This window comes from Acartia tonsa, chromosome 9 (genome assembly GCF_053477335.1).
Source record: "Acartia tonsa isolate MP-2025a chromosome 9, ASM5347733v1, whole genome shotgun sequence".
NCBI classification, from domain to species: Eukaryota; Metazoa; Arthropoda; class Copepoda; order Calanoida; family Acartiidae; genus Acartia; species Acartia tonsa.
In genome coordinates this window covers 28,467,270-28,488,543 of record NC_137268.1, presented here as the reverse complement: position 1 = coordinate 28,488,543, position 21,274 = coordinate 28,467,270, and the positions used below count along the sequence as shown (strand labels likewise).

The following is a 21,274-nucleotide window of genomic DNA, read 5'->3' as shown; positions in this document are numbered from 1 at the left end:
AAGTTGCCTTTTTGTTTATGCCAAGTTTTTTGGTGCTTTATTACTTATGGATGTTGTCATCCTTATTATATTGTAAAATCTTTTTTAAAAGTGAAGCTTCTCTATAATTAGGGTCCGTCCGTACGTCTGTCAATCTGTTTGGAACGGATAACTTTTTTTCGTTAATATAGGCATGTTAGAATTGTCTTATCAAACTTATCATACTTTGCATGGTGATTCCTGTAGTAGTTACGTACGATTTAGAATGTGTAGCAACTCTATAATCATAACCAGAATGTCCACTTTTAACATGGCAATTTTTAACTGTTTTCAACAACAAGTTTTGTAATTATCCTGTAATTATTAAGTTTTTCAACAAATTTACTTACATTTCTGTTCAACTTTTATACATTTATGCTCTGATTATTTATGACAATCTATAAGTGGTAATGTTCGTTTTTCCCACCGTCTCAGAGCTTCGCTTTAATGGATGTTGTCATCCTTATTATTTTCAAATTTTAATAGTTGGATGGAAAATTTTAGTAATACAGTAAATGAAAGTGGATTCAGGGACTAATATAGATTTAGAAACCAAGACCATTGAAAGGAAAGAACAATATAAATTAAGTATTTCAAACAAAGTTAAAGGACAGACAGAAAAAAATAGTGGCTTAGAAATCAAATGTTTCAGAAATACAGAAAGAAAGACATACGCACATTTATAAAAATTGAGCAGCTTTGTTACTAAAACTATTTTATAATAATCATTGTATATATGTTTTCAGTATATCCTATAGTATAAGGTACTAAGCTTTTTAGTGTGTAGCGAAGGATCTCACTCACCACTGAACCGATATGGTTCTTCTTTAGAGGGAAGCTTCTTATAGGATGGTTTTAGGCTATTTTATTTTTATAAATAAGCCTGAGTATTGTTTTAAGCTATTTTTCTGCCCTTCTATATCCCTTCAAATACCCTAGATGCTAGGGGCGCAGACGTTAGTTTTATATAGAGTAGATTACCATCAATGAGGTAAATCTTTACCACCTCCCCCCCAAAAAAGCTGTCTATCTAAAATTACAGCGAAGCTTTTCTATAATTAGGGTCAGTCCGTACGTCCCTGCGTCCGTAACGTTAGCTTTTTCGTTAACTTAGGCATGTTAGAATTGTTCTATTGATTCCTGTATTATTGCTGTAAAGCGTATCAACCCTATAATCATTACCAGAATGTCCATACGTTTATGTTGATTTTTAAATTATATTATAAGTACAATATTATAAGCGAAGCATCTCTATAATCAATTCCTAACAATGTCCGTATACCCTTAAACAGTATTTTATATTTAAGAACTTTTGCAAAAAATTTAGGCAAAATTTTGACAAGACTTATTTATATATATTTTACATATTCACGCTCTACATGACTTAATGTTTGTCTGTCACCCCGTTTCAGAGCTTTGCTTTTATGAATGTTGTCATCCTTGTTCAAATATAAATCAACTGGTTGTCAGACCATTACCGATAGACTGAAGGACTTAGTAAATTATAATCTGGATGCTTCTTAGTATGGTAATAAAGTCTTTTAAATAGCAGCCGAGAAATTCACGTTTTCCCTAATAATGTTTCTAACGGACAGATGTACCGACAGACGGACGTATCATTTACAGAATAGCTTCACTATTAAAAACGGAAAGGTAACCTTTAAAGATTAAATATGTGTGTTATTAAATTATATCAATTTTTAGTAGTTTGACTTCATAATGGTATTTAATTTATATTAATACAACTTCACAGTTTCTATTTTCTAAGCTGGATTTCTCATTTGGGGCTACGAGGTGCCAAGAGTTATGAACTAATCCTGAATTATGAATACTTGAATTTAATCAGGGCCTAAATAAATTTTGGCACCTCGTAGCCCCAAGTGAGAAAAACCTTTAAACGTAAAAAATACATGTTATTTTAAGATGAAATATTAGGTGTTCTTGGATTTTAATTTACAGATTTATGACAACTTTTCTTATTTTTCTTTGCATTTTAAAGTAGAAACATCTGTATATATCAATGAAATATTGTTACATATCATTTAATCAGATTTTTACACCAATTTATTCTAGGAAAAAGTAGGAAAAGCAATGTATGATGATTTTAATGAAAAAATTCACTTTTTAAAAATATTCCTTTGACCACGTTCAGCAAAACGGCTGTATTTTGCCTAATTTTGTAGTATATAAAAAAATCTGTTGCATGGCAACTTTTGAATGGTAATACTAGCCCCTGGGACATTTAACTCAAAATTGAGGAAATTTAAAAAATGACCAAAAATCCCACTGTGGGGGGGGGGGGGGGTGACAGAAGATCATTCCAATGTGTTTTAAAAGACTATTAGATATATATAAGCTTTTGGATTTGTATTAATGTAGGACCCAAAGCACTTTTTCATACATTGCTGACCTCTTCCCCTCCCCCCATAAATCAAAAACATAACATTTTGTAAAGAGAGAAAGGGGGGAGGGTTGCAGTTGAAAGGGTACTACTCTGTTGTGTTACTAAGAGACCGCTAGAATTATAGCAGCAAAGCAAACCTTTGAGATATGCTTTGGTAGGTCAAAAGTAACTTTTATAAATTTTGCTGAAACCCCCCCTCCAAGCCCCCTTTCCCTCCGTATTGCTTTACAATCGCTCTCCCCCCTCCAATTAAATAATAGAAGCGAGTATAGCAATACCCTTGTGATTTACTTTGAGATTAGTTGGATTAGATATTTATAAAAGAAAATATGGGCCTATAGAAGTTGAAATATATCTTAAGATTTCTAAATGATACACAATATTATTTACCTATGCCACTAGTCACTATTTCCAACAGATGGGGGGGGGGGGGGGGATTCAGTAATGTTTGTAAAAGTAATATTTGTAATAGATTTTGATGCCTAATAAAGTTTAAGTACTAAAGCTTATATATTTCTTTAGTGATATCTAAAGAACTCTGCCCCTTCACCCCCTTCCTATTAGATTTTATTAGGAGGGGGGGGGGGGAGATGGGGGGTAGTCAACAATATTTCCAGAAACTTTGGGCCTAAGAATCTTACATATAAATTTTTCTCACAATACTTCAAGTAGTTTTGAGTAAAACATAATACTATTACTTTGCCCCCCCCCCGCCCCCTCCCCCCTTAAATTTATTGGCTGTAAGTGGTGGGGTTGGAGGGGGGGGGGGGGGGAGGAGGTTGTGAGTATTTTAAAAATTAACTTTAGCTATATGTAAACTTGAACTGAGGTTTTTTCCTACTGGTTCCAGGGTAACAGCCTCTAGCTTAAAGTTATAAACTGGACATTGTACCTTTTTCATTACTCTTGTTAAAATAATTTCTTAAAAGTTTTAAAATTTTCTAAATGTTAAGGAACTGTGTAGTTTACATATACAGAGACATCTAAACTCCTCAAATGTTAAACTCACCTTTTTATTTGATGAATTAAGGTGTTCATGTATGCATATATCCTTGGAATTCTTGTAATTTTATGCATTTTTACCACAAAACTTCAAATTGCAATATCTGGCAAGAAGGAGCAGCTAAGATTTAATCTCCAACGGATTCTAACCACCACTGTACCCTATTTGAAGGCCCCGTTGTCCGTTTCTTTGGAGATTTTTTTTAATCTAAGGTTTTGTTAAGGAGACCTGTGTAAAAGCAAAGCTTCATTATAATTTGAATGTGTTAAAACCAGGGTTCCGGATCCGGAGCCGTATTTTTCGTTAAAAACGGCTACGGCTCCGGACTAGCTAATAATGATTTTTTAAAGTAATATTATAATTTGGCAACGGTCTATTTCCATATAATAAACTGAAAAACTATTGTTACTTAACAAATAGACACACATCCTTCTACTTTTATATAGCTTTAATCAAATAAAAGCAAAATATTTTATATTATTTATTTTATTTTATCAAATTCAATAATGAAAAAAATTGATATATTAATTTTAAGGTAGGAGCCGAAGCCGCATCAAAATCATACGGCTCCGACACCCTGGTAAAACTGATGCGAAATTTTTACACGAAATGCATGAGTGATAGGTTTAAATCTCGACCCAACAGTGTCATAAACAAAGACGTTAAAAATGGTTCCTAGTGCTGCTATGTCAGGATTGTGAGTGAGTGGGAAATGCCTTGACCTAAAACAAAAGCGCAACTATTTACAATGCACGGTTAGGACTTCCAGACAAAAATCGTGCAATCAAAGGAAGAGTTGGTTGTCTAATGGGCGTTTGGTCATATACATTATGCACAGCAATTATAGTTGGTTAGGATATGCATAATTAATAAATACTTGTCTTTTTAACTATACTTATAAAAAAAAACGACAAACCTACATTTAGTTGACCTATCCGTAGTTAACTGGGATTCATTAATATTCGATAATAGTTCTAACAAGTATGACAACATCCAGTAGTAGCAAAGCTGGAAAATAGAAACAAATAAAAACGGAAATAAAGACCAAGCGAGTCATAGAGTAGACACGCCTATAATTACAGCATTCTATCTTTAATTACGGCTGCGTAAATTACTCTTTCCACATTGTCAGACATACATATTAAGTGAGTTGCTTACTGGATGCTTATACACACTTAGTAGTATATCTCAAATAGCAGCTAAGACATTCACATTTCTACAAACATTTTCCTACGGACAGACAATCACAGAGATGCCTTGCACTGCTAAACAGTTTGGATCATGGAAAGAAAACGAAGTAGCGGGTTTCATAGTATTTTCACAAAAGCTTTTTTCCTCTTTCTAGCCCGTGCAGGGGGCTCTAACCTTGCAGGCAATCATTACCACTTACCTAACCTAAAATAACCTATCAAAAGCTACTGTGAAAAGACGACGAAACCCTTTACTTCGTTTTCTTTCCATGATCCAAAAGTTTTATTTATATTGTCAAATTTTTGCTAAATTTGCTGGCACGCACGTAATATATTAATATTTCATGGAATTAAAATATTATACAAACTTTATCAATGTTTAAGTAGCGCAGCTATATCTAAATATTTTCTGGAAGTCCGTCCATTCACACGAGCGGCTTATATAATCCGTCCAATAAGTCAAAACAAGTTTCAATTTAGCCGCGCTGCTCAGCCCCACCTTTGCTGCAGTCATTTTCAGTTAAAATCTACTACACGCGGCTGCCGAGCCCTAATGTAAATGATTTCAAGTTCTATGTATTTGTTGACTAATTTTGAAGATTTTAAAACTTGAATGAGATTTAAATTAAATGAGCTATCTAAATAGTCTAGAAGTGTTATTAAACTTAATGTTAGTTCGTCATTACTACGCTTCTTCTGACATAATAATCCTTAATTTTCGTAGGTCTTAGGGGATAAGATAATGAACGATAAATTGTACTTTACTTCAATTGTGATAAACAAAATTACCCCTATTGTATATATTAGTAGTTTATAAAAGAGTTTTGTCACTGCTAGTTTGTACCAACCAATTAAGATTTAACAAAGGTGCCCGAGACGGACGGACCGACCCTAATTGTATGAAAGCTTCGCTTTTAGAAAGAAAAAAAACATCTTTTATAATTATTATTTATATATTTCATAAATTGATAGTGAATACATCGGTTTACATACTAAATTACGTAAACATAAATATATATTAATCATCTATACAATATTACATGAATTAGGATGGTACAAAAATTGTATATTAATATTTTGACCCACCCTAACGCTGTCATATAATACATGCAAAAAAAGTTTTCACATACTTTTGAAAAATTACGAACCTTTTAATATAACTTTGAACTCATACATTTTTAAACAAAATTAGTTACATAAACAGTCTAAATATAATAGAAAATATTATTTTACAGTTTTTTTTGTACTTTTTTGAAAGCTTAATGGACGAATTTTGTCTTTTTGATTTTAAGGTAATGGTCATAAAAAATGATACAAAAATTATACATTACATAGAAAAAATACAAAAACAATACGCAAAGTTATAAAAATAGTTACATGAAACAATTTTAAATTAAATAATGTATGTATAATAGTTACAAAGCTAAATAAATACACATAATATAAATATTATTTTATAATTTTACAATGAAAAACACAACTACAAAAATGAGACCAAAATAAAACACCGAGAAGAGAAAGAAGCCCAAGCTCACGCCTTCCATAAGCTTGGACTGTTGATATATTAATCAATATAAATCTTTGGGACTATAAATGCTAAATTAGCATTAATTTTTTATATAAATTCTCTATACAAAAATGCCATTATTTGAATGTCAATTGCACAAAAGCCTTGTCAAAAATATAATTTTTGTCACCGGAGGCAAAATTTTGCAATTTTAGTTTATTTTTAAAACTGGAAAATTTAATTTTTTAATTGTTGAATTTGATTTAATTTATTGAAAAAAAGCAACTAAAAATATATTTTGATTAAAAAAAATTTCTTAGATGGCAATTTGCCTTCTATTCATTTGTTCCCTAATAGATCCCAATTGGGTTTTGATTTGTACCAACTCTAGTTTCAGCTGAATATTTTCTTGTTCCAAAAATTGCGCGCGCATCGCGATTTCTGTCTCCTTTTGGCGTCTAGCATCGCGTGACCGCTTGGCAGCCTCGTTGTTCTTCCTGCGCCTCTCCCAATAAGCTTCATCCTTGTTCAGTCTTGACCTTTCAGAACCTGGAGTGTTGGATCCTTGGCTGGCATCAATACCAGAGTCCAATCCGCAGTTGGTTGTCGGCGTGCTGGCAGCGGTCGGAGAGCCAGGGTCTGGCGTCGTCCTGCGGCCATTCTGCTGGCGTGAGCCTGAGGTGTTCAGATTGTTGCTCATGCTATTGCTGTCCATTGATTTCAGCATGGAGTCACGAAATTCTGCATACTTCTGGTTGGAGGTAGCTGCAAGTTTGGATAATTCAGACATTGACTCGGGGTTTGGCGGGAAATGAGCGCCCCCCTGGGGCAGCGGAGACGAGGAGGAAAGTGGGGGTGGGTAGGTGGGCTTGTGTAGAAATGCCATGGGAAAACCGGGGGCTCCGCCGGGCATTATGTTGGCAATACCCGCCAATTTTAATAGTCCACTCATGTCATGTGGATGCTCGGGCATATGTGGGTGGTGTCCTGCCATAAATAAATTTGTTGCGGGTGGCATTTTTCCAGCGGTTGTTAGGAGGCCATCCTTCGAGTCAATTGGAGGTGATGGGGTGGAGGGGGGTGGAGAAATTGAAAGCCTGGGCAGAGGCATTGTGGAGGTGTGGGTTATAACTCTCTGGTTTGTGCTGCCATCCCGGGGGGAGTCAATTGACAGTGGCGGGGAGTGGGTTGAGTGTAGAGAGTGGATGGATAGATCTGAATGGTGGCCTGTATCTGAACCCGTAGTGTGACCGTCACTCCCCAGGGTGTCTTGCTGCTTGCGCCGGAGAACATTAGAATTATGGAGGTGGTGCAGCGAATCTTCCCAGCTGTTGTCATCGCGTTTCAGCCGTTTGGCGGCGGAAAAATCTAGCGGCTGGTCGGAGCTGGTGTTGTTTGAAAATGCTGAGCGAAACAGACCAAAATCTGGCGGGGAGGGGTGGAATAGGTTGGCACTTGTGTCGCTACTGTGAGGGGGAGATTGGTTTTCCTAAAATAAAAATAAAACATTGAATTATCTTAAAATCAAAAAGAAAATTAAAATTGTATGTAAGCTAGACTTAAGTAAAATAGTTGACTTTTTTCATATAATGGGCCAAATCCTTCAAAAATTCCTATGCTAGGAGTTAGGCTTTCATTTATCTCACATATTTATAGAAAAAAATATGAACTAGGAAATTTTATAGGATTTTAAATCATCAAAAATTTTTCTTTACCTGCATTTGTCTCATTCTCTGAACCAAGTATAGCAGCTTCTCAGTTTGGAGTGTGTCGTGGCCCCCATACAGGCTTGTGGGGGCTTCGGTCCCGGGCTCACTCTTGATATCGTGGACTTCGTGGTGGGGGTATTGTCCCTTCACGGGAGAATCTGTGGCGCGATCCAGCATTTTGGATTTTTGGAGGATTTTTTTTCACTTCTTCGTGGGGTGGATTTATTTTGGGTCTGTCTGAAATAAATAAAATTAATTAAATAAAGAATATTTGATTATGAAAAATGAAGAGATAAAAAATAGTTGAGTGATATCTTATCCGAAGAAAATCTTTGTCTCAAAAAAAGTCCGAAAAATTATAGTTTTTCTGAAGATAAAATATCAATTATTTAAAACTGATATAAAATGACTAGATGGATGTTACATGTTTTTACACGATTAAAAAGGCTTTATTGCTTTGGTCAGTAATAAAGGAATATACATAAAATGAGAAAAATATTGATTTCTAAAAATGAGATATAATCATTTAACATTAATTTAGTCTTTACTTCAGCACAAATTTTCCTCTTTGTGAACCATTAAAAAAAAGAGGGGATATTAATTTTTCTTCCATCTATGTATTCCTATATACCTGACTATAATACTTGCAGGGAACTTAAGGGATAAGACAATGAACAATAAATTGATATATTTGATAATGATAATAAAATTACCACTTTAGTAAATTAAGTTATTCGTTGAAAAGTTTGGACACATGTAGTTTGAAACCAACCAATCAAAAATAAATGAAAGTAAAGTTTGTGATTATAAAACTTAAGGTCCACGTGTGATTTACAGCCCATTGTCCCTTCCCTCCCTGATTTAATGTGAATATAACAGGTGCATATCACCGGGTTTGTTGCAGGGGGGGGGGGGGCAGTTGGGGGAATTTTATGAAAATTATACTGTCACACCAAATTAATTATATCATAACAAATTAAATATACACAAATTATCTAAAATTACTTTCGGTCAAAAGATTAATTACTAAATATACTTTTAAACTTTTTAGAACTAATAAAAATGATTTATATTTAAGTATAGTTGTACTTTTAAATATAAGGATTTTTATGTACAATAGTATATATAAATTTATGAAGTAAATTTAATAGATATACAAAAAAAAGTATGAGAGATAATACATTTGAAGATTAATTATATAGCCCCCAAAATCCCAAGTTTTGGCTAATGAGAAAATAACTTTAAAATTGATTGTTCAATTTAAATTTTTTCAGGTGTTTTATCCCTTTTTCTTAATATACTTTTGGTAATCATGTTGAAAACAATAAAAAACACAAAGTATAAATATAAATATAATACTAATTTAGCTGCTTTCCATTTGATGAATGCTAAAACCAAATAATGATCAATTGCAACCCTGGCTAATTGTCCGGCATGGACCAGGGATCTCAAGGGATAAGACAATGGCCGATAAATTGATGTACATCCCCAATGATGATACACAAAATTACCCCTTCTGTAGACTACAATTAGTTGTTGATACTTTTGCACTCAACTTAAAGAACCAACCATAAAAATTAAATTTCAGTCCCCAAAATTGTTGAGCCAACAAATATGAAAACTTTATTATTAAACTTTGAGACTAGTGTAATAAACAGCCAAATGTCCCCTCCCTCCCTGGGTATGGACAGGAACATAGTAATTTCCAGGTTCATCATGTCAAACATATCTCATTATATAACAATTAAGCATTGATCTAAAAAGTATTATTCCCCTCTATTATAGTTTAAATGGAAAAGTGTGTCTTAATTAACTTAATTATCATAAACATATTATATTTCTTTTAAATTTATTAAATATTTTGGTTATTTTTGTCCTAAATTTTCTAAATCGTTGTTAGTTTGATTTTGGTTGAGATTTGGGTCGCTAGGTGGCTCTTCATCAGTTTGCAGTAGAAGAGCTCTTAGATTTGATGTTAGAGCCTTCAGTCTGACCATCTCTAGCTTTAGAATTATATTTTCTTGTTCTGTTCAATTAAATTTACTCAAAATTATTTTTATTTTATGTAATTCTGTGCTAGGATCTAAAGGGATAAGACAATGGCCAATAAATTGACGGACATCACTAATGATGACACATAAAATTACCCCTTCTGTTCATTAAAATTATTGGTTGAATCTTTTGAACGCTCAACTTAATGAACTAACCAATAAAAATTCACTGAAGTCCCCAAAGTTGATAAGCCGACGAGTAAGAAAACGCTAATATTAAACTTTGGGGACTAGTGTAATAATCACCCCAATGTGGAAAATTTAATAATCTGACAATAATGCCATACAGTATAACAGTAAAGAAATATAAAATACATAGAGAAATGTTGTTATTTTTAAAACTAACTATGGACGAACGTATTGATAAACTCTAGTTATAAAGAAGCTGCGCTACTTAGATTTAAGTTTTGTATAAATGAGTAAATTGCCTAGAAAAGCAGATCTAAAAGCTATTTCATCCTCCTTATTTCTCCTAGCATCCCTAGATCTCTTAGCAGCTAAGTTATTCTTTTTCCGTCGCTCTAATTATGTAAATGGTTCAAAAACTTCTTCAAAAATGTTATTTTAACAAAAGTTTGTCGAGAATAGTGTGTATTCAAAATAAACAAGACTAAAAGCAATCATTGATGCGTAGATGTTTGAATAATTTAAATTATTTATCATGATTCAGTTTATCAAAAAGAGAAGCGATGTTATATAGAGATGCTTCGCATCTAAAAAAGACATGCTTTAGAGCCATTATTTTCCTTGGTACGCCCTCTCTTTTTCTGACATAAGCGCCTCGTCCATAGAGGAAACTGACCCATTCAGAGAGGAACTAGTGGGGGAGGCACCACCTCCTCCCCCCGGAGATGTATTCAAACCCAGGGGTAAGTTAAGATTTGGTGATATTTGACCCTCTAAAGAGGCAAAATAGTTTTTAGTTTAGGTATAAAATTTAATACAATTAATACATTTTTTGCTTTTTTTTGCCTTGTTAGGTTATAATGGGTACTTTGCAGTTTAGGGCAGGAATTAAACATTGATAGAATAAACTAACCCCCCTTCCCAACTCACTTATTTTAAAATTTATTTATAAACAGGCAATTTATTTGGAACCACCGAATTTTTTTTTTAATTTCTTATTTTAGTAAGAAAAAGGGTATAAAGCAAAAACAATCCTTGATTTAATGTTTGAATATTAAGCAGCCCCAACCCGGGCGGAAACTGAAAAGCAGCACCAGCCGTTAGCTGCCCATTTTGTCCAGGTATAAGTAGATTGCCAGGTTGTAGCAGCTGACCGCTGCTGTCAGCTGATAAAAGCGCGCGAAAGAATTGTGGCATGGCGGCCAGCTGAGCCATGGGTAGTGGTCCAAGACCGGGACTAGAACTCACCATTGGAAATGGTATTGGAAACTATTAATGTTGAAAGTCAATACTTAAAATTGTAAGTAGTCTAAAGTCTAAAGTAACGCAGAAATTTTGATAAATTCACTGAGTGAAAAAGTCTTTGGTACTTCTTAGTTATTTTTTATTGAAATATAACAAATAAAGAAAGGAGAGTAGCGTATCTCAAACTTCCGTTTCTACCATCTCAAATCTACAAATACAATAGAACCATATCTACTAATGTTCTAGGACAAAGCTACAGATACATTATAGTTATAGAGTAGCTAAGATTTAAAAAGAACATAATATTTAGTTTTAAAAATGTATATGACTTTTTTGCCTGTGCAAGACTGACAGCTGGGAAAGGCAACGGCTGGCCGTTATTTGCAGCCAGGAAAGGAAATATTTGCGGCCGTTTTGTTTCATTATTGTCATTTATATCTGTGCTTTCTATATCTCTTTCATCTGTGGATAATTTGCGTTTTCTTGAAAAATCTACCATAAAAATCAACTTAAGTTTATTAAAAAATTGTTTAAAAAGTCTTTAAAAGATGATACATAAAGTTACATTATTAATTGTTCTTAAATAAACTATTTAAGTTGTGCCTAAAGGAGCATCTGAATTATTTTCTGTAACTGATTTCAACATTTTTATCACATAAAAAGTTTCATAATTTTTATAATATGTCTTTATAATTTAAGTCCTTTTTCACCCTATATTGTTAAAAGGAGAAAACTTGATCTATTCTAAAAGCAGGTTAAAAGTAAACTAGAAATAATTATCATATTCTTTTTTAGCGCTGACCATAGCAGAGGTGTAACTTTCCTATAATTCACTTTATTTCTTACAGCGCACACGGTTATAACTTCCTTTAGATTTACTATGCATCCGAATAGGGGCTTTGGGGGAATAATATTAATAATAGACAATAAAAAATTTCCCACTTTTAATTTAGGTCAATTCTATTTTAACTTCTTTATTATTAAAATTGTTTTCCCCCAAAGCCCCATAATAGAGTAGAAAATAAGTTCTCCCATGATGAAATGAGTTATTTGGTCAAAATACAAGTATGTATTATATTTAAAAAGGCCTCCAGGCACTTTATAATCAACACGGCGCCTTAAATCATTTAAAACATTAACTATTCTATAAACATGTTTTGATTTTTAAAAAGTAATTTTTCATATAAAATAATGGCGATCTTTTAAATTTTTCAAATTCTTATTTCTTGGAGTATACTTTTGTTTATTGTTATCCTTTAACTTTAACCATCAAAGAAAAATGTAAGATATAATCTTAAGTGCCACTGTTCTTTCCCTCCCTGAATTGTTCCTTATTTTATATTTTTGACACTCTGGGCTTGCTTTATTTAAAGAGACCTGTAAAAATAAAAACATTCTCCGACAGATTTTCAGCCAATGAGAAAGGACTTCTGTAACATTATTAACCAATCAGAGCTTTCCATTGTAAATTAGGGGGAATAAATGGACATGGGAGGGATTAGTAACCGGTGTTTTGCGCGCCATTTCGCGGTTTAAACAATTAACAACCCTTACTCCGAGCCTTGGGGCTATAACATGATACTTGGGTATTTAAGAAGAACTTTTAAAGGATTTTTGTGCAATTCTTAGGTTAAATTCAAACAATTTTGAGGTCAAATTGTAATATTTGAAATTTTATCCAACGTACAAGGTCGCCGGAGTATTTGAAGCGTGTCCTTTTTTTAGTAGCGAAGCTACTTTTTATATCTGTTTGAGACATAATCTGGGGACACCGTTTTCTCAGCTGCTATTTATTTAAGATAAACAGTTTGATTTTGCTAAACTATTTAGTATTTTTTAAAGCTTCGTTTGGCTCTGGATCTTGAGATTATGTGAGTATTTAATGACATTGACAGATTTTTTGGTAATTTTTTTTGCTTAATTTTTTTCATAGAAAATCAAATTAAACACAAAAATAACATTTTAGCAAATTTGCTTTGAAAATTTTCCAATATGATAAAGTTATAAAATGTACATGTGAGGATCACATACATACACGCTTATTATTATACCTTCATTATGAATTCCAGCCAACCCAACCAACCCTATTATAAACCAAAGATTGATCAACAAATTAATACAAAAAGTCCGGCTAAATATTTGACCGTAATTACGGCATAATGACAATTAATAACAATCTATCATTCGGGTTTTGTTGAGGATATGTGGACTAATTAAATATTTATGACTGATAAATAATAATAACAATAAAGCAAAGTATAAAATAATTAGAATGCTAGAGGGCCCTATTTTTGCAGTCAACCTACTTTTGATTCAGCTACACTGAATTTGATTTTGAACGGTTGAGATATCTTTAAAGAACAAGCCAAATAATTTTTTTTCTTGATTGTTAGCATTTAATTTAAAAAAAAATAAAAAAATTACTTTTGTCTAAGGATAAAAGTTAACAAAAAGAATTCATGTAGATATTTTTACTCGACTTTTACATCACTCTAAGTGAATTTTCTATTAATAAAACAACAAAATGAGAAATATAATGTCCAAGTGTAATAGCTTTTTTTTGTAATTATAGTCCTTTTCAACCTAATTATGCCTTTTTAAATTACAATATTCTTTTAGTAATTTAAAAGAAATAATAATAATTTTCACATATTATAGTCTGTAATAAAAAAAACTTTTTAGAACAAAATGCACTTTATGACACGTGAAAAACAAGCTTTGCATTAAAAAATACTCTAATACATAAAAAAATAGTATAATTATTGTTTGATATTTAAGGCTAGTAATTATTTACTAAGTATATTTGCGATAACTTTTATTTAATGAAATCTTCCAATTTTTAACCTGAAAACGGCCTGCTTAATTGCTTCAAGATCCATGTCAGATCTATATAGGAAATAAATGTCTATAAACGAGCTCAAGTTTTCCAAAGAATATTCGTTGAAAACTCATAGTGCTCCAATAATCCATAATAAACTCTCATTGCCCAGAACGATAAGACCCATTATTTTACTTTATTAAAAATAAATTCATTTTTTTCATTTCATGTTGCTATTTACATTATAATGAAGTATTTAATTTATAATCATAAAAAAGAAAATTTAAATTTATGATATAATAAATTTAAGAAAACTCTGTTTTAAAAGAATTCGATTGTGGCGACACTTTGTGTGTTCAAATATTGAACTAAAATTGTAATCATATAATAAACCCTTTGGTGATGGTAATGTAAAGAAAAAAAAAAAATTTAAAAGATCTTTTTAAGATCATTTAAATTATTAAATATTTACTTCCGTTTAAATAGTAATGCCGGGTGATGAAAATAGATTTATTGAGAAATATATATGCATATAGAAAACTAGCCAATAGGGAGATAGTTATATCGAGCCAACTCTAGTATCTATCATATTAATGAACTTTAAAGGTTTAAAAATAAACAGGCTTTTTTTAACAAAGCCTTAATAATTTTATTTCATGGAAAGTATTTTCAATTTTGGAATTTTATAATTTTTGTACTTTTATTATTTACTAAGTATATTTGCGATTACTTTTATTTAATGAAATCTTCCAATTTTTAACATTTACAAAACAGCCTGCTTTATTGCATCAAGATCCATGACATATCTATATAGGAAATAAACGTCTATAAATGAGCTCAAGTTTTCCAAGGAATAAATGTTTAAAACTCATAGTGCTCCAATAATCCTCATTAAACTCTCATTGACCAAAGCGATAAGACCTTTATTCTATTTGTTTATGGAATGAATAAAGTTTTTCAATCCATGTTGATATTTGAATTACATTGAAGTATTTAATCTTGATTTAATAAACAAAAAATATACGTTCATAATATAGAAAATCTAAGAAAACTCTGTTTTAAAAGAATTCGATTGTGGCGACACTTCCGTAGTGTTTAAATATTAAAACTAAAATTTTAAACATATTAACCCTTTGGTGATGGTAATGTAAATAAAAAATCTAATTGAAGAAATCTTTTTAAGATCATTTAAAATATTAAATATTTACTTCTTTCTTTTAGATAGTAATGGCGAGGGAGGAAAATTGAAATAGATAAATAGATATGTACTTATAGAAAACTAGCCAATAGTGAGATAGTTATATCGAGCCAACTCTAGTTTGAAATAGGAAACAACCCGTTTTAGATAATAGTAAACATCCCTTTTTTGATAGTGTCTTTTTTATGATCACTTAACATCTGCTTTACAACTCACTTTGTCCGTTTGTCCATAATTGCTGCTGTTTTGTGCTTTAATGATTATGGATGTTGTCATCCTTGTTCAGAATATGTTACAAGGGATCTAAGAGGATTAGACAATGGCCGATAAAATGGTGTACATCCCCAATTATGAAACACAAAATTACCCCTTATGTAGATTACAATTAGTTGTTGAAATGTTTGGATTTCAACTAAATAAATAAACAAATCAATCAAATGCAATGAAAGTCCGTAAGGTTGTTAAGCCAACTAATAAGAAAACATTGGGGACTATAGTTAAAAACAGCCAATGTCCCCTCCCTCCCTCCCTGGTATGTAACACTATGCTAATATGATACTTCACGGCAGTAAATGCACACCTAAAACTGTGCAATCACACTAAAATTGCAAAAAGTTTAGCTATGATGAAAATAAATGAACAACCTAATATAAATCAATAAATCAGAGTTTAAGAAAACAAATTACAATCACTCAATTTAATTGCGAAATACATCAAAGAAACTTTTTGCTAATAACGTTTGAAACTATACAGTAGAAATTGATTTTAAATAAATGAAAAATAATAAAAACTGAAGGTATTATTTACTTATTAAATAAGAATTAAAATACCTATTTTCGAATTTTTTTTGCATTATTACTTAAAATCAAATCTTTAAGTTTATTCTATTCTAATAATGGAAGCTTTACGAAGTGTGTCAAAAAATCAGCCATGTGACGTCATAAAAACGAGGGATTATCCATCTCTTTTTAGGGGGTTTGTTTCCCACTCCTCCTCTAAAACGTCATTTTTATAAAGTCACATGGCTGATTTTTTTAGACCTCCCTTCCTAATAATGTTACGATGACTATATTCATCTGTTGATAAAATGACAGCATTTACGTTAGACAGGGGGAAATGTAAGGTTTAAGTCAATTATGCAACGAATCAAAGTTAAAAGGAACCAAACATCCTATTTCCCCACGCCCCCCCCCCCCAACCCTTTCTCCTCTGACCGCTTAAATAGTTATATATGATAATAATAACCTAACCCAACCAAACATGAAAACACCTAAAAACGGATACAGAAGTTTGGTTCACATGATTTAGGTTTCGGCACATCCTGTTTGTTACATGTTGGATATGTATACATGGTTTAAATAATTCTATTTATAGATCTATTGTACAATAATTTGACAGGTATTATATGTCTCTATATCTTTCCCAGATTTATAACTAAAATTTAGAAGATTTTAAAAAATCCTTAGGTATAACTTTATTTTGTACTATTTCTAAAGAAGCAGCTTATAGTGCCTGATAAAAATGACGCTTTACATTACAAATGACCAATGATAGGCCAGTATACATTTTACTATTGGTCAATTACAATATATACTATCATTGGTCATTTGTATTTTATATATTTTTAATATGCAATATATGATGCTTCTTTCTAAATGGTCACAAAATTTTTTTATGACACTTTCTGACACTATGACACTACGACATTATATCCACCAAAAGCTAAGGTGGCAGGAATTGTTAACAAATCTGCTAATTTTCCAACTTTTAACCTTTTAACTGATTTCAAATGGATAAAAGCAAACATATCATGTCATAATCAGTTTAAACCAAATTGTTATAGAAATCTATATATCCGCGTAATTATGTATGGACAAAATTATTTATATCCGGTCAAGTCATGATCATGGATAGGAATAAAAATTCTGAAAACTTCTTGGTAGAATAAAAACGACTTCGGTATCCATTTAAAATCAGGTTAGGACATTCTTCCAAAGAAAAAAACGTTTTTTTTATGTTTTACATTAACATACATTTTGTCCAAATTATTATGGCTGACAGAGGTTAAATAGTTTTTCTGAAAAGCAATTAATAGGATACGTTATTTTATAATATATGTCCATGATATTTGTGGTAGCCTGGTCATTTCCAAATATGTGAATACGTTTAAGTCCCTGTCTAAATAGCCCTGATTTCAATATAATAAGAATCAAATAGATCAATATTTTGAATCAGATTATTAGCTTGTTAATACTGTGCTATTTTTGGACATGATTTTCCTTGAATATGAGAAAATGACAGCATAAATATTTGAAGTAAGTTATATGAAAATGGGTCAGCTATTACCTACCAAATATAACATAAAAACTTTACATACATATTATCAAAACTTATGCTTAAATTATAAATGATTACATTCTAACTTTTGATTATTCCAACTTGCGAAATTCAACAAATATCTAATTTAAAGTTTGATTGAATTTTTAAAATTGTATCTATTTTTTTTATATTTTTGGGGGGATATGTAATTAAAACAAAATGAATAACCCAATGTAAAAAAAGTGATAATGTTGATAAATGAGCGGCTAATCATAATATTGTCCTTATGTTAATTTCTTTTTAATTTCTGCCTTTGTCATAAACAATATTGCCTTACATTATTCATATGCTTTACAGGGATAAATATTTATAAAAAGTAATGGTATGTGAAAAGTGCCAGAAAGAGAGGGGAAAAGGGACTGTTTATTACATTACTAACGTTTTCTTATTCTTTGTCTTTTTAACTATAGTGAATTTTGATTAGTTGTTTCATTAAGTTGAGTGTTCAAACGTTTAAACCATTAATTTTTATCTTCAGCAGGGGCAGTTTTGTGTATCATCATTGGGGATGTACATTAATTTATCGAGCATTGTCTTAATACTTTGGATCCCTGGAAAAGTATGAAAACTATAATACCAAATAAACAGTGCCTATATTCATCTTTATTTTGACTTAATTAAATATTAATACTGAGATATGAAATTATATAAAATTATAGCAATTATGGTCACTGTAGTGTCACACAATACCTTCATAAGCCCAGCAAATAACATATGCATAAAAAATCAGGGAATCTTTACAGGGATCTATTGGGATAAGACAATAGCCGGTAAATTGATGTACATCCCAAATGTTACTACACAAAATTACCCGTTCTGTAGATTACAATTAATGGATGAAAGTAAGCAAACACAACTTAATCAACTATAGCAACTAATAAAAATTCATTAAAGGTCCCTAAAGTTGTTAGGCCAACGAAAAAGAAAACGTTTTTATAAAACCTTGGGGACTGGTGTAATAAACAGCCAATTGTCCAAATCTCTCTCTGGAAACTTGATTATTTATTAGGTCAACACAATTTATTGTTGTTTAGATATAATACAGGCATTTGATAGTAAGTTTTATGATAATGTTTTCTTATTCGTTGGATTAACAACTTTTTGGGGCTTTAGTGAATTTAAATTGGTTGATTCATTAAGTTGAGTGTTCAAATGTTTCAACATGTTTTTAATGTACAAAAGGGTGTAATTTTGTGTATCATCATTGGGGATACCTGGCAACAAAACCATTTTATAAACATAAACAAAAATATTTTGTCTCATCTTAATTTTCCAAAACGGATTCAAAATTTTTATTATTTTATAGTTAATAAATATAGAAAGCAAATGAGTACTTTTTGAGCCAAAATGCAAAAATTGAAACAATTTGTGTTACAAATAATTGTAAATTGATAATTCCAAGACTGTATGGGGGTATAGATAGATAGTTGTAGAGTATAGATAGAATGCATAATTAATGAAAATGACCAGGACACTGCAAGTAACTTTACAGGGAGGCTGGGATGGGTAAAAAGGATTGAAAATTGTAAACTTTGTTGTCATTCAGAATCCACTTATTTTTTAGACAATTTAACCCTCTACAAGGCTTTGTAGTATAGTCACTATAATCAAAAAGAACTTATAAATTTTTACATTATTAAACTATACTGATTAATAATTAAAATGTCTAAAATTAGAAAATAAAAAGTAACCAATAACATATTATTATGATTTCTAAGTTATTTTAATTTCAATGTATTAGGATTATATTAAAAAAATAGATTGATTTTTTACTAACAACAACATGAATTAGCAAATTTTAAAGCTGTTTTATGTATCATTTTATTCTTGAGAAGTAACTACCATTTAGCCTTGCGTTGTTTATTACTTATACACATACTAATACCAAAGTAACATCAGGGCAAAATATACTTTAGTTAAACACAATTAAGCTTAAAATAAGCCTATGATTATGAAATATGCCTGTTTAATAAAATAATGAAAACTTTGTATTGTTACAATATAAAACCCTGTTCTATAGTGTGGGTTAAATAATTGATAAGATTTACTTGAAAATTACCTAAAGTTGGACCAACAAATTTATGGAATTGATTATTATTTGTTTATTATCATTTTGGTCAGGAAAGCAGAATACAATTTATAGTTTATAATTATATCTAATCATTATATTAAGGTTATATATTATTTAAATATACAGAATTATATGTAAATATGCAAAAATATGTATAATAATACTTTTCAAAGTTTTAAAAAAATTCTCTTACCTTTTTTACACAAAATCTTCTTATATTCTTTACATCTATAATACAGTTATAAACTTGGTGCTTACATAGAGGTTTCACTTTACAAATAATTTGTCCCTGCTACAACGCAGATTTATGTCCTTGGTTTTATTTTATTTTTTATTTTGTGCAGTTTTTTTACAGCATAGAAGAGGTTTGACCTGGCCGCTGTGACCGCCAGAACTCGACTGAAAACATCTGAAAATCTCATGTGAGCATTCACACACACACACACATACATTATAGGGGCCAGGAAGAATGGTATTAATTTGAGGGGGGGAGGGGGTGAGGGCTGGGGATATATGGTTATGGGGGTATAAATAGGAGAAGGGAGATTAAGTATGAGGTTGACAAGTGAGAGAGTCCCTATGTGCTCAAGTGTGGCCATATTATAGCTAGATTCAGGATATCTTTATGTTTAGAAATATTGTATTTTCTTTCTTCATTATTCTTAAAAATTGCAATTTTAAAGTATATTTAAAATTTCCCCCCAAAAAATTAATAAAAATATAGAACAACAAGGATGACAACATCCATAAGTAGCGAAGCATAAACAATTAAATAAGAATTTAGATATTAGTTGACAAAAGCATGTATATTAGGAAAAAATCACGAAACCTTTTCAACATTTGTTTTTAATTTCTTAATATTTATTCATATTTCAGTACTATGACTAACAGACTGACGGTCAAAGTAAATTACATACTGGATGCTCAGAACAACGGGAAATTTAATTTTGATATTTTTATCTACAAAAATTTAAAAAAACGGACCATAAACACCAAAGATATGAAGAAAAATGTGAAAAATATAAAAATAGCCAAAAACCTGCAAAAAGGCAGTCTGACCGCCATTGATGTGTTCTTGAAATGAAAGGAAATTTATTTTTGATATCTATAACTGAAAAACTTTGGAAATTGGGCCATAAACACCAAAGGTATGGAGAAAAATGTGAAAAATACAAAAATAGCCTGAAACCTGCTTAAAGACAGTCTGACCGTCATAGTTGTTTTCTTGAAACAATATAAAAAATGTGAAAAATATAAAAATAGCCAAAAACCTGCAAAAAGGCAGTCTGACCGCCATTGATGTGTTCTTGAAATGAAAGGAAATTTATTTTTGATTTTATAACTGAAATGATTTTGGAAATCAGACCTTAAACACCAAAGATATGGAGAAAAATGTGAAAAATACAAAAATAGCCTAAAACCTGCTAAAAAGCGGTCCTATCGCCATTGATGTTTTATAGTTAATTGTGCTTCTAGCTAATGGGAATGTTGTCAAAAAATTTCAGCCTTTTATCTTTTATAGGAGCCGAGAAAATCACGTTTCCCCCAAACTAAG

The 21,274-nt window shown here is 31.2% G+C and overlaps 1 protein-coding gene across 1 annotated transcript; it reads right to left on the bottom strand.

Annotated features, from left to right (window-relative positions):
* Positions 1-5,549: 5,549 nt before the first annotated feature.
* Positions 5,550-20,120, bottom strand: LOC145328684 (uncharacterized). Its single transcript, XM_080172470.1, has 3 exons — positions 19,913-20,120; positions 7,838-8,068; positions 5,550-7,611 (listed from the first exon to the last, which is right to left on the bottom strand). The coding sequence occupies exons 2-3, from the start codon at positions 8,006-8,008 to the stop codon at positions 6,439-6,441; spliced, it is 1,344 nt and encodes a 447-aa protein (XP_080028596.1). The 5' UTR covers positions 8,009-8,068; positions 19,913-20,120; the 3' UTR covers positions 5,550-6,438.
* Between the last annotated feature and the right edge of the window lie 1,154 nt (positions 20,121-21,274).

What these genes read in the sequence shown, in the direction of transcription:
- LOC145328684 (XM_080172470.1), bottom strand. Translation starts at nt 8,008, where the DNA reads ATGCTGGATCGCGCCACAGATTCTCCCGTGAAGGGACAATACCCCCAC. An exon ending in AGAGAATGAGACAAATGCAG is followed by an intron (nt 7,612 to 7,837) that starts GTAAAGAAAAAT and finishes TTTTTATTTTAG; the next exon opens with GAAAACCAATCTCCCCCTCA.